The following is a 14,346-nucleotide window of genomic DNA, read 5'->3' on the forward strand; positions in this document are numbered from 1 at the left end:
AAAGAAATAAAAATATATATAAAATATATAATATATAAAAGTATTGCAGTGATGAAACAAAACCAAAAATGAGATACTCTAAACAAGATTAGTCTTTCATAAAAGAGAAGTCTCTGGGCAATTAACTAACGCCAGTTGGAAGGGGAAGTCATACGGATTACAAGGAGAGCACTGTCTGGGCTGCAGTTACTGCTTCTACCAGTCTTTTGTCCACAAGAACTTTGCTTCCCTCTAGATACTGCACACAGTAAGAGGAGCTCTAGGAGCATTAGGAAGTAACTACTTGCACCAGGGAAAAGCTGTTTAAACTCCAAATATAACTGAAGGTACTGTAATGACCGCAATCAAATGGTAAATTTAGTTTCTTCATTTACAAAGGTAATGAGCTAGTGGAAGGCTAAGTCAAGTCATTTTTATGTTTTGTTTTTATATATTTGAAAGTTAATTTTAAACGAGCAAATGTATTTAAAATGTTAAAAGTAATGTCTAAATTATATATGAGACAGAACGGAATGGAAAATAAAAATTTAAGATTTTCTTATTCGGTTGCTTACCCTTTTTGCTTTTGTACGCGTCGGTGTATCGTGAACGTATCGCGCGGGTGCATCAGAGAGATAGACCTCAACATCATCAGGCACTTCTTCAAGGAAGTTGGAAGGAACCAGCCCCTTTTGTCCGTTAAGTTCACCCTGCAGCATGATGAAAATGTCAGTTAATGTTTCAATTAAAGGAACTGCTGGTTCCCAAGAAGGCAAGGAAATACTGTGACTATTTCAAAGCCAGAGAGGGAGATGAAATGTCCATCTAAGGTCACCTGGAACCTTAAGAGCTTACACCCTTTTGAAGGCCACGGGAGCTGGTGTGTGTAAGGGAGAGCAGATGCACCCGTGTTGTTCTTCTCTGCGCCGTGGAGACACAGGTCTCAACAGGGGTCACTTCTACAATGTATTGGAGAGAGAGAGCTGGGGCTGTTTCTGTGGCCCAGCCCGTGTGGAAATGGAAAAGGCACATCCCAGCTGTGGCTGGGCAGCTGCTGCTGACTTGCCCGTTCAGCTGGACAAGCAGTGCTGGAACACTGTCTCCCTGACCACACTCTTCACTTACTAAGGAAATGGCATTAGTACAATTGGATAACCAGTGCTTAAAAGAATAGTGAAATGTTTTAGTGATTTAATCAAATAAATTTTGTCAGTGACAGCCTCTCCCGAGGTGGTTTTCTCCCACGTGAAACTCCTTACCTGTTACAAGTCATTCCTGTGTTTGCAAAGATCAAAATGCACATTTTCCAGCAAATAAATGGGGCAAGTATTACTTATAAACCAGCAGCAGCACCTCTGAGCTGCTGAACACCAGTCCCTGGAGCGATGTGCCGAAGGGACAAGAGTGACCCCTCTGGGAGTGACACAACGAGCTGCCCCCCCCCCCCCCCCCTCCTCACTTTGAAATCGCCGCCACGAGGTTGATAACTCCAGCTCCTGCAGAGCGCTCTGACCCTCTGCAGTGCTTTGACGTGACCAAACAGAAGCCAACTCACATAGTAAAATCCATCTTCATCAATTTCACCAAAGACAGTGATAATGTCCCCGGTGCAGAACGTCAGCTCGGCCTGCAGAGAAAGGAACAGGTGACATGTTTGGTCAGGCAAAGGTTAGCACTGGCTTCATTCCTAGTAAATAAATATTTACTAATATAAGTAAATATATACTATAAGTAAGTAAATAAATAAGTATAAATAAATAAGTAAATATATAATATAAGTAAATTAATCTTTTCCCTCTCCTTTATGCTAAGACACAGTTGGTAAAACCTACTTTGAGAGCAAAACCTTTTCTTTTTTTCTTAAATGTACTTATTTTTCCTTTAGCTTGCTAAATCTGGCACCTCTCCCACTAGGTTCCAGCTAACAATCAGCTATTTTTAACTGAAGAGCTAGCTATTGCTCAGTTGTTATTAAAAAAAATAATAAATTACAGACAAGCTGTACATTCACGAAAGCTGCGCTGCATCAATTCAGAGAAAGAAATACAATATATGATGGGTGCTGTTCTGGGCTGTATTGTCCTGGTGTGGGCTGGGGAAGTAGAGAAGTCCTAAGTGTGTGGTGGACATCTGCCTGAAAACATTTGCCCAATGTTTGTTATTCTGAACTAGTATTTTTTTTTGCCCCCCCTGTCACTGTCCCCTGGTGCTCAGGGATGGATGCCAGCGCCGTTCTGGCCCCGCCAGCGGTCCCCAGAGTGAACAGTGACACCGATACCTCTACGTCAACGTTTGGAGAACTTTCTCTTGGGTCGTAGTCGTACAGAGCCACCATCCTGCGCGTGGGCACGGAGTGCTGCCTGCCGCTCCGCCTGTTCCTTTCTGCTCCGGTCACAAGGAGAGGAAGGGAAGGAAAGCTATCAAAGTTATTTTGAAAAGAAAAACAAAGCGCAATTTTTCCCCACGTCATTTTCACAACAGCACAGTGACAATGTTGGTATTTCTCTAGCACAGAGAGAAAAGGTCACAGATTACCAAACCTATTCACGCAGACAAAGGTTTCAAAGCAGCATGTACGTTTCATAAATAATTATTTAACAGGTGACTTGCCCTCTTCAGTCTAAACCACTGAACCCTGTATTTATCTGCAAAACTAACCTTCCAAAATTTTCGGCCTTTCTTGGTTGTAAGAATCAGAGCTTACCAGGGTACACAAACAGCCAAACATTCACAATTCATGTCGGTTTCACTTTATTCAAACTTCCACATTTAATGTCTGTTCCCGCTCCCCCCACCCCAATCACAAGGAATTTTGTGCCTGGGATTATTCTTCAACTTTCTGCTGGGAGACTGGAAGGAGAAAGGGACACTCTCAGCCGGCCCAAGACAAAAGAGGCTCCCCATTATGCAAATGGTCTGCCGTATTTTCAAGACTTGAATGCAAAAAAACAGATTCTGAAATACTGTTTAATTTTGCAAATTTCCTTCGGGGGGAACAGAAGGAAAGGAGCAAAATCTGTAGCTTCCAAAAAACCACAAGAAATGTTTATTGGTTGATATTAAACATTTACAGAAGTCCCAAGGGGGCTTCATTTCAAATTCGAATGACATGAGCATGATTCTTGCGGATGATTTTGCTGCAGCAAGAGAAACATGCTCGTTAGTGCTACTTACAGACAGGCATCGAGGGCGGGTGTGGTGAGCGCTGGGGAGGGACAGGACACAGGAGGGGGTGCGGGCGCCCTGCGGCCTCTGCGGGAGGGGGAGGCTAAAGGCGGGTGAGGTCGGAGCCAGGGCCGGGGGGAGCGTGTGCTCGGGGCCGGCCCCGCACCCACCGGCTGCCGCTGAAGCGTTGGGTCAGAGGAGATCACTTACTCTCGCAGTGGGTGGGTTGGGTTTCCCAGCCACCCACCCTGGGGATTTACAGCGAGGAGGAGGAGAGAGCCAAGGTGAAGGCAGGGGCTGTACGAGAGGCGGGACGCCATCCCCCCGTTCCCAACAGCCTGGATCAACCCCAACCTCAGAGACTCTTTCCAGTGTGGAGACTGCTCCGGGGCAAGGCGCTGCCCGCGGCTCGGGGTCTAGGGCCCCTCTACGATCGAGAAAAGAATCCAGAAAGGATCCTAGGCCTAACTGCTACCTGACAGCATCTTCCAACTTCTGGTTTCCGAAAGTTCAAAGGCATTAAAAGTAACTCTAGACAGCTCAAATCATTTCAGCTAATTTACAGCTTGAATCAAATGATTGGTTCTTAGCACAGACCTCTTTTAGACTTTCTGGATCTGCGGTGTACAGAGCGTGTGCTCTCTTTGAAACGGTCACAGTTGACTTCAGGAAAGGAATGCATACAAATAAAAGAAGAAAAGATATGAAGCTGTTCAAAGTTCTGTTTTTAAGGATTTAATGTGGGCAAAGGATTAAGAAAAATATAGTCATATGAACACAGCATGTAAAGTGTCTGATATGACATTAAAAATATGAGTAACAACATGAGACAGACTGGCAATTAGAGCCTGTTTCTGCTGAAAATCCACGTGGGCAGCCTCTGTGACAGCGAGGGCCTGAGCACGTGGATTTCTGCTGTCCAGAATTCGGATTTAGTTCAAAATTAAGCCAAACTAACTATTCTTTCCAAATCTGTTAGTAAAAGCATTTGTTGGTTTTGGTTTTTAAATGGCTAACAATTTAAATCCATATTAAAGTGAAAATACATCATGTTTTTAAAGTGCTAAAATATTTAAAGGTGAACTGCTGGGGGTAGGTTGCTAACAGTTCGCTCAGAAACATCCCAGAATAAAAAGAATTGCTTAAAAATATAAGGCAGGGCAACATTTCTGTCACAAACTGCCTCTCCCTCTTTCCAAGACAAAGACTTTCAGGTATCTCAGCTATTTCAGGAGACACTGCCAGTCGAGCACAACCAAAAAATCCAGTTCTGTTCACAAACCATCCCTGTCAGGCAGCAAACCCTGCGCGTTCGGGAGCGATGCACATCAGTGGGCTCATTTTCACAAGTGTTCTCTACCAACAACTTCCTGACTTAAGACCTGAGAGCGCTGAGCAGGACTTGAAGCAGCGAGTTTCAATCAGGAAGATACTTTCTGTACCCACGTGTGACCCCGTTGCTAGAAGCAGACAGATCTTTAGCCAGTTCCTAATGCCATCAGGCCCCTGGTTCTTTCCAGTGGCACCTGGGGCGGGTGGGGGGAGCTCGTTCTGACAGACCTCAAACGATGCAGACCCACGCGCAAACGAGGACTCGTGCAGCCAACCCACTCGGGCACATCCCCAGGTCCCACCCTGTGCCCACCCCACGCTTCTGTCTGTCGACGTAGGTGCAGGGGGATCAGGGGGATGTGCTGGCCCTGCAGGAGCAGCCGGGACTGGGGCTTACAGGCGCGGGTGGGAGGGAGCACTGGTTGTATTTATGTGGCGTAAGTAAATAAATACACAGATTGGAATTAAGTACTCAATTAAGAACTTAAATCATCCTTCCCTTTTGTGGACAATGGAGAATTAAAAAAATCTCAAAAAAACCAAGAAACAAAAAACAAAAAACAAAACCATAATTTGTCTCACATTTACTAACATGATTTTGGAAACGATAAAGTTTTATTCAATCTAAGAAAAAAACTGTGGAAGATTTGGTTTTTTTAGCAACCACTTTTACAGTTCACTTTTAAACAGGACCAAACCAATTCCAGCCCCTTATACTTTCTGTAGCACGTTGAAAATTTTAGAACATATTGAGATAGTTGTTTGGAATTTTATTTGTAGAAATAAATCTAAATTCAGATACTTGCACTGTGTATCTGCGTACAACACCGAACCAATGATGTAACACAAGTGGTTCATAATATAGAACTGTTTGTCCAAACTCTGCTTTTTCAAGGGTTTGTTACTGCAATAGTCGTAAAATCTCGTAATATGTAGTGCTATCCCAGATGAGATTACACATAACCCTTTGCCACCATCCCTTTAAATTACTGGTAAAGTAGGAAAATGTAGAATAAAAATAACAACAAATAAGTGATTCTTTTTATGCTTTGCAGCAGTGAGCGTATCACAAAGCACCTCAGCACAGCACACTCCAAAGCACAGGGATCATGTTCTGTGTCTAGAAATCTTTCAGGTGACAAAACCCTTTTTTTTTTTTTTTTAATAAGAAAAGAAAGTAATGAGTGGAGTGGTGAAGATACAAGTCCTCATTTGCAGCAAAAGATGTGACCAAGATTAAATATTAGTTGAATAAAGTCATCCAGATACTGACACAGAATGTATCCCATGGTGTAGTAAATTGCTGTAAACTTTAGATGCATCTGCATATTGTAAAAACAAAAGGCAAAGCAGATCCAGCCATGTTAATAGCACCCAAAAGTTAGGAGAAAGGAAGCATATATATTTTTCCTTACCAATTTTCTCAACTGGTGTGTTCAAAGGAAGAAAGCCTTGCTTTAGAAGTTGATCCATCATCTCTTCATCATCTGCTTGAATCTCAGAGACCATATTACATGGGATAAGGCCAATTCTTGTACAGGTTTCTCCACGATAGAATCCATCAGCATCTTTGTCCCCATAAACCTGTTATTCAAAGAGTGATAATGTTGGTCAATAAAGGTTTTAGCATTTTGGGAATTTTAATACAGGCCAAATGGTTGCTAAAGCACAGGCACACGACTATGGTTTGGATATGGAATTATATCAGTTTTGGACTACTCTGACTTATGTTACAAAACTGGAATTGTTATGTTAATTTGAATTATGACTTCAGATACATAAGCAGAATTTGGACGTTTTTTGTTAGTGGTGAAATGCACTGAAAATGAGGGACACCACTAGAAGTCACCAGTTTCTCCCTGTGCAGAGCCACGAGCACACTGAATGGTTTACACTTGGGCTTATGGCATTATTCACACAGCACCAGTCTCGGAGCCACATGAGCTTATTCAAAATGAAGCATTTGCAAAACCGAGCCAAATGTTGTTACTTTGAATAGAACAACTTGCGTATGATCAAATATGCCTAATGCTTAATATACTTGATTAGATAGATCTAATATTTAGTATACTTGATACATGTACTTACTTAAGCGACGCTATTTCATTCCAGAAAACATGAATCAAGGTATTAAAAGAGCATCAATTTTCACCATGGAGAACTGGTAAATCCCAAATTTCTCTTAAATTCTAAGAACCTCTGGAGGGAAAAAACCCCTTGGACTCTGGTCATGCAAGTTGTTTTCTCCACAGGGAACAAAGGAGACCCTGTTTGTAAAACTGGGTCTCCTTTGTTTCCTTTGTTTTTAGATCCCACCTTAATGATCTGTCCTTCTTTAAATGGCAGCTCTTCTTCTGCAGCATCCGGATTTGGGGACATCGTCAGCGGATCGTAGTCGAAAAGTGCAACAAATATTCTGGTAGTTATATCCTCTGTGCCAGGATCCGTTTCTGATTCTTCATAAATATCAGGAGAAAGATGGTCATGACCACCATAGCCATCTATGAAAATAAATTCAGAAAAGAACAATTGAGTGATACAAGTTGGCTTCATCTTTCAACTGTTCCAGTTAATGTCTGAAAAATGTTTCGCATTTCAGTGAAAAAAAGCCAGTAACTGAATGCATATTCTATTAAGTTTGGTGGGGTTTTTTTAAGTTATTGTTTAAAAAGCATATATAATTTGCATGCACTCCATGTGGTGTTCATCTCCTACACCACACTGACATTTACACACATGAATACAGCTCAGGTAAGAAAGCGCTTTTTGTTAGGTTTCCCAGAGTTTGCCATAAAGTAATGAGCATGTTAAGAGTGACAGGATGATGAGTCTGACAGGCTTTATCATTACTGCAAAAATAACCATGCTTTGGATCAACTTGTTTTCCAGCACAGCTGCTTCTGCTCTTCATGGACACAAGAAAGCACATCCCAGCTGTGTTGACATCCCATGTTTTAGGTACAAGGTTTAAAACATGGTTATAACCTCTTCTCTCCAGAGAGGCAAGAAGAAATGTACTTCAGTACCGTTAGTTATGGCAGGGCTGGGACTGCACTGCCTGGGATTTTGTGTAAACACTGTCAGTAGTTAACACAGCCAGCAGTGCCCAAACCAACCCAAACGCTAATGAGAGGCGTTAAAATCCGGGAGGAACGATTAGCTATGACTGCATTTAACCATAAGCTCATTAAGAAAGATCATCCATGAATTTCACTGAATTTCACTGAATTTCACTGAATTTCACTGAATTTCACTGAATTTCACTGAATTTCACTGAATTTCACTGAATTTCACTGAATTTCACTGAATTTCACTGAATTTCACTGAATTTCACTGAATTTCACTGAATTTCTAGAGTTGGAAGGGACCATAGAGATCATCTAGTCCAACTCCCCTGCTGAAGCAGGATTGCCTAGAGCTAGAGCATGTTACTCAGGACAATATCACAACACTTAACACTGCACTGAACTCTGTCTACTGCAGGGTAGCAAATCAATTAGGACATAAAAAATGAGAACTGACATTTTCTCTCGTACATCTTTCAGGCTTTTCAAATGATCTGGAGAATGTGTTTAGTCCATGATTCAACAACATACCTAAAGATGGGCTTCAGTAAAACTGAATTAGAAAATAAGGCCAAAGTGGCTAACAATGAGTGGTTTGATTGACAGCTTTCAAAGGCTTTTAATTTTGTCTTGAAAGAGCGTGCACCTTCCCAAAAAACAGGCTCTTTCAAGACACATGAAGTTGAACTCCCCAAAAATAAAGCCATCAAAATCACAACCCACTTCTGAAAAACCTGGTTTGTCCTGCTAATTTCAGTGGGAGTCAAGTACTTTTGATCTTTGGTGAATCAGCACTTCTCATCCAGTTTACAAGATCCTTCAGAATTAATAAATTCAAAAAGCAGTTATGAATTATGATGAAAGTGTAGTTCAACTATATAATTTTTTTTCCAAACAATTTTCATATTAATACAATTTTTACTCTGATCATCTCTTACAAATTAGTGACTCCCATTTTTGGTTAACAGTTTGAACATTCAATATGGAGCATTATAGATAAAATTCCTCATTTTGCCTCAGTATCAGATGCATTTTATTCAACATTTGATATTTTTAAACTACCAGAAAAAAATTTTCAGAGGGTCACAGCTTCAAGGGAACGGCTACTAACTCTTGGGTCCAGAGTGCAAGAAAAATGTGAATAGGGAAAAATGCAGAATAGCAAAAGGGCAGGGAAAAATTCCAGCCAAGAAGCTTTAGGCAGGCACAAAGCACAGAAAGGAAGTATGGGAGAAGGGCACATGTGGGACAGAAAGCAATGGGACACAAAGGATGGGATATTTCTCTGTTCTGTTCTCCCCTTGCAGTCAGGCTGCAGTCATTCTGGGCCCACCAGGCAATGTGAAGCAGGTGGATTAAGGGGTGTTTTGCTTTTTAAATTAAAAATACTGATTTTTGCATCCAACTGCAACTGCAGTTAATGAGGGTTAGGTGCAAAGATGAATTATAGCCAAATGTATCTCTGTTAAAAGCACTGGTCTGTAATAATCTGAGTCAGAATAGACATCTTTGCTTCTGTGAACCAGGAAGCAAATAATCTCTTGATTAGTGCACTAGCCACTTCTCGTATTCTTTCAAGAGGTATATACCTATTTCATACATATATATGCACACATATATTTGTATGTGTAAAATCTTAGTCTTTGGATGCAGCCAGCCAGATTCCCAACTGATGCACAGTTGCACACACAGTTGCATTGAATTCACTAGATAAACACCAATATAGACAAGCTGAGGACCTGTCAGATATGTTTGCTTTGGAACTCAACATTAAATTATGGTTTACCTAAACTTCCAGGACCCCTTTTGTTTCATTTCAGGTATCAACAAAACCCTAATGTATTTCTTAGCTCTATATATGGCCTGGGCAGTTCTATGGGTTAAGCGTCAGGCACTTTAATTTACCGTGTTATGAACTATGAAAACTGAGTTGATCATGCAATGATTTCTATGTTGATGAAGCAACAAATACTATCAGTAGGGGGTATAACTGCCTTACTCATGTAATACAAGTTTGTCATTACGATATAATTATCCCTAAAAGTAAGAGTAATTTTTGTCTTCACCAAGTGGAACAGCCAAAGTCCTGTGTGGTCATTGAAAAGACCCTGAATCTTCCTTTAGCCCAAGCCCTAAATCAGAATAACGTTTGGTAACTGCCTCCTGGGTTGTGGATTGTGATGTTCTGCCTACTGTTTGTCCCTGGCCCGTCTGTATGAATCGAGTGGAAATGTGGTCATTCTGATGAATGGTTGTTCAGGTGTGTACAGTAAATACTGACTGGCATTAGTAGCAGCATAGCTTCACAGAGGTTCATGCAATGCAGTGTGCTTGGACTCAGTCAAGTATGGAAAGGTGGCCGCACAGCAGTTCCAGGACAGAGGACTAAGGGCTGTTTGTCCCTTACAGCTGAGCTGGAGAAACTTACCTGAGAGCAGACAGGACTTAAGAGCTAGTTCCCCTGCATTCTGCATTGCATGCAATGTTGTCATACAGAAACCGCACTTGTTAACACGCAGCTCTAAAATGTGTCTGTCACAAAGGATGAATAACGTTGGGCATACCGTATCTATATTCAGAGGCCATGGAACGCTGCTGAGGCCATTTCTTGTGTCCACCAATGCTGCGATAATAAGCTTCTTCTTTTACAGGTGAAATATTTCCCTCACTACCTGACCGAGACCGACCGCCTTCACTGTTACTGTCCATTGTAATTTCTATGGAGAAAAAGGGAATGATCTATTAAAACATATTGTATAGCTGCCTTCGCGGAGGCTCCTGCGGGCAGGCTTTGCCTACCTTTTGTTCTGATTTGCATATAGTAGGAAGGCTAAACACTGCATAAGCTTTGCCAGATGTCTCAGCCTCTAGAAATCCTTCTTCAGCAGTGGAATGACAGAAATGGGCGTCTCCTTTTTTTTCTAAAGCATCTGAATTTTGCGCTTTTTAAAATTCATACAGTGTAAATATTGTTTGTTAGATCTTTGATAGGAATCATCTTTTATTATGAGGTTTAAACAATCCTACCTGCCAGATCTGCAAGGTCAAGAGCACTGTAAACTGTGTTTCACCTTCTAAAGTATCAACCTAAAAACAAAAATTAATTAATTTACTTAAATCCTACCTTCAATAAGATACTAATCCAAAGTATTTATAGCTTAATGGAGAAAATATCTCAAAGAATTTAAATTCTGGAACATTTTGGAGACAGGTTTTATCACTGAAATCCTAAAGACATTACAATTTTGAAGGTGTTTCCCACTAATTTAACCTCCCAGAGCTGCCTTTAGAACTCTCCAACTTTAGAGTAACCATTTAGCTGAATAACAGTAAAAACTCCAGGCATACACGTAAAAGAATAAGCTACTGCCAAGAAATCTGAAATCCACATTGTTGAGCCATATGCTGATGCCAACAACAGTTTCCTGTATTTAAGCAGCCTAAACTTTGGCTCAACCGTATTTATTTTCCTCTTTCCTTTCACTTTCCTCTGCTTTTCACATTGTGGATCTACATATTATAATGACACAACTAAAATAATTTCCTTCTTCAAAACCCATACTTGCAGCCCTTATTCATGGGAAACTTCCTCTGTCAGTGGGAGTTCTGAACAGCGGGTGCAAGTTCAGACAATGCTCCACTATATGCTTTTGGATGCCCTACTTCTACCACACTTTATTTATCTGAACTCTTGATACATTTCAGATCTTGTAGATTTTTTTCCAGCAGGATTTTGTGTAGAGTTTTATCAAGTGTTTCTATTTGTTTCCCTTATCCTCAAAGTGATTTATTACAGTAGGATGCTGAAAGTGAGATATATCGCATACATATCTTTCAGCAATTTTAAACACTAGTCTTTAATTCAGAAATTTGGATTCTTGAACTCAAAAACACATAAAGCCTTTCAACAGCTCCACAGCAAATCATTTTTTGTTAGATGCTGTACATAATGCTCAGTAGTTTGCTTGCTACCGGTGTTAGACAGTATTTTTTAATTAAAAAGTAACTTAAAGGATTGATTCAAACCTGTCTACTCTCTTGCTGTTAATAAAAAATGTTTTAGTAGATAATATAAAAGAAAGAGCTTAGATACAAAACTTGCTTTAAGTGGTCCAAACATAAACCAGAAATCTTTACTCCTGAGAAAAAAAGGCTGCTTTCAGAGAAAAAGAAAAAGGACATGAAAATCTAAGAGTCTTCACACCACCATCCAAAAGCTACTGGGTTCAGCTAACAATAACCCATCAACAGAAGCACAAGAGCCTCCCTGGAGCCGATTCTCCCCCATACCATTTTCATACCAGTGTAATTCCATTGACATCTGTGACGATTATCCTGATTTACACCAGGATGTGGGACAGGAATCAGTCTCTGACCAGTCATGCTATAGCAGAGACACTGAGAAAGTTTCATACATTACAGCTATGTGTGCTTTCTGATCTATGGTTTCAATAACAGTAATTACTATCTACTAGATACCAAAACAATTGCACCCACTAGAGGGAGTTTGCTTTTCATTTACAGTACAGGCACTTTAGTGTGATTCTATGAAAAGAAAAAAATATTTACTATTTAAAAATAAAGGCATTTCTCAATGATCAGTCTCTTTCCTTCTGATAATCTGCATTTATAATGTCTGTTATTCACACAAATGTCAGGTGAGGTTTGCCTGGCACTGCTTCCTTCTCCTCCTGATGATGCTTACAAGTATTCACAAATTCAAGTCCAGGTTAGGGATGGGAACTGGACCGACTTTACATTTTTACGGAGTCAAGTTCTGCTAATAGCTCACAGAACTCTTTCTGCATCTGTTTTGCATGTTTTTCCTGATTGTCAGTGCGAATGTTTCTCATTTGTCAGTATAGAGTGCAAGTTTTAACAGATATGTATTTGTCCATAGTGTATTGATTCCATTATCTTTTCTGCACTACTTTTTGGATTTTCTGGTATATACCAGCATATAGTTTAAGTCATAAGTAAACCAGAGTAGAGATGATTCTGTAAGAAATATCAAATCTAGTAAATATATGCAAATTCTACTAACTTGGTATATTTAACCACTTCCATTTTTCCTGCTAAATTCCAAAAAGTAGTCAAGAAAATGGAAAGTGAATGCAAAATGATGGTTGATGAATGGAAAGATGGATGGCTGAATGGATGGCTGAATGGGTACATTTATTTTACTGATCATATAGTAGCCTGCCTGCAAATTTCATCTTAGGTAAGATCTAACAGTATCTAAGCTTAACCACGCTTAGGAAAGCTCCAATACCCACTAAATTCAATGAAAAGTCTCCCAGTGATGTCAATGACTACTGATTCAGCCCCTGTGAGACCCCGGTACACTCATATTTAGATGGAGATGTTTTTGGTTCCATTTCATCCCATTTAAACTAAGAGCAACCATGGTTTCAGACAAGCGTCTGTGGTTTCTTTTTTAAGGACCACCTTCCCAACTCTGAGGCTGCAAAGAACAGAAATGCACCAATCTGTCCAACTAACCAATGGAAGGGACCAACATTGGTCGAGACCTTTGTGGCACTGCACTGCCATGAGAGGACCTTCGCCCTGCATGCTCCGCCCTTTCAGGCCGTCCTGCAGATGATGGATTACCTAAAAGCTAAAAAACAACAACAGAAAAAACAGGTTTGTAAGTTACATGCATGGTAACATTATGGTTATATGGTTGGACATTAATCAGGTCAATCACATTTGGAAGCATAAGCTCTAAAGGCAACTAAACTTAGTTTTTAACTGAAAGGTTAGCTGAAAAGAAAATACTGTTGCCTGGCAAACCTGCAAAAGAAAAAATGGTTTCCTGATTTATGGCAGAGTTTTTTAACCAGCAGTCACACATCAGAACAAAAAGAAAAGAAAATAATAATTTTTGAAATATTCTTTTGCCTTTGTTGTTGCTGCTAAGATGACGTTTTAATCTCCTGAAGAGCAGTACAACCAGTCATGAGAGCTGTGGAGATTGGACTGCACTGAAACGACAAGCCTTTTGTACTTGGCTCTACAGCCTTGTCCAGTTTGCAGCATGTGAACAAGTGTACGTCCTTCTGCCTTGGAGCACACTGCTCTTCTAGCATGGCCTTCGGGTGGTACAGCTCTTTAAAGGTCATGGAAACATGTAGAAGGGAATGTAGACACACTTCATCTCACATCACAGCTGTCTCCTTCTGTTCACTACCCTTGCAGGAAACGTTGCTATTTTAATAACTAAATGGTACTATTTTAATGCTCTCCAGAGTTTATCAAGCAGTCATTGAGATTAATACAGCTTGGGCACCAATTTAATGGGAGAAAATTTTAAGGATCATTTCAGCATAAACTGCTAGGGTTGAAAAGCAGAGAGCTGATTTCTACTCTTACATGAAACACATTAGATTGGAGGTTTCCACTCTGGACTGTTGCAGACTGAGAGGATAAAGAACTCGCTCTGCTCTTTAGGGAGCAGGGAAGCCTATGGATGCATCTATCAAAGCGTGGAGACTCTGCTACAGATTAATGGACAGAAATGCAAATAAGCAAGATCACGCAGAGGCATCCTTGAAAGATATGGGATGGCCCTGGCCTCTCCCTTCGAAAGAAGCCGTTTGCCTGCATTCTCACGCAGAGATGCAGTCTGCAACTTCAAAGGCAAGAAGAGATGGTCTAAAAAGGAAGGCAAAGTAGTGACAGTGCAAAGATAAGGCAGAAAATGGAAATATGATGAAATCCGTGACTCCATAAATCTGGGTCACTGTCACACTGGGGGAGAATCTTGATTTTTGTCCAGAGATGTTTCATGATAAAGAGCATA

At 40.6% G+C, this 14,346-nt stretch overlaps 1 protein-coding gene across 6 annotated transcripts in view; it reads right to left on the bottom strand.

Annotated features, from left to right (window-relative positions):
• RIMBP2 (RIMS binding protein 2) overlaps positions 1-14,346 on the bottom strand; it is a 160,029-nt gene that overhangs the window by 3,315 nt on the left and 142,368 nt on the right. For 3 of the 6 annotated variants that reach the window (XM_014963742.1, XM_014963766.1, XM_014963754.1), the window contains 8 exons: positions 13,044-13,161; positions 10,106-10,258; positions 6,793-6,977; positions 5,892-6,060; positions 3,742-3,807; positions 2,258-2,361; positions 1,535-1,606; positions 555-689 (listed from right to left, as the gene is read on the bottom strand). In XM_014963742.1, the coding sequence (XP_014819228.1) occupies positions 555-689; positions 1,535-1,606; positions 2,258-2,361; positions 3,742-3,807; positions 5,892-6,060; positions 6,793-6,977; positions 10,106-10,258; positions 13,044-13,161 (1,002 nt within the window). The remainder of the gene's footprint in view (positions 1-554; positions 690-1,534; positions 1,607-2,257; positions 2,362-3,741; positions 3,808-5,891; positions 6,061-6,792; positions 6,978-10,105; positions 10,259-13,043; positions 13,162-14,346) is intronic. The other 3 variants (XM_014963774.1, XM_014963783.1, XM_014963747.1) reach the window with 2 other exon arrangements.

Source organism: Calidris pugnax, unplaced genomic scaffold, assembly GCF_001431845.1.
Source record: "Calidris pugnax isolate Ruff unplaced genomic scaffold, ASM143184v1 scaffold32, whole genome shotgun sequence".
Classification (NCBI taxonomy): domain Eukaryota; kingdom Metazoa; phylum Chordata; class Aves; order Charadriiformes; family Scolopacidae; genus Calidris; species Calidris pugnax.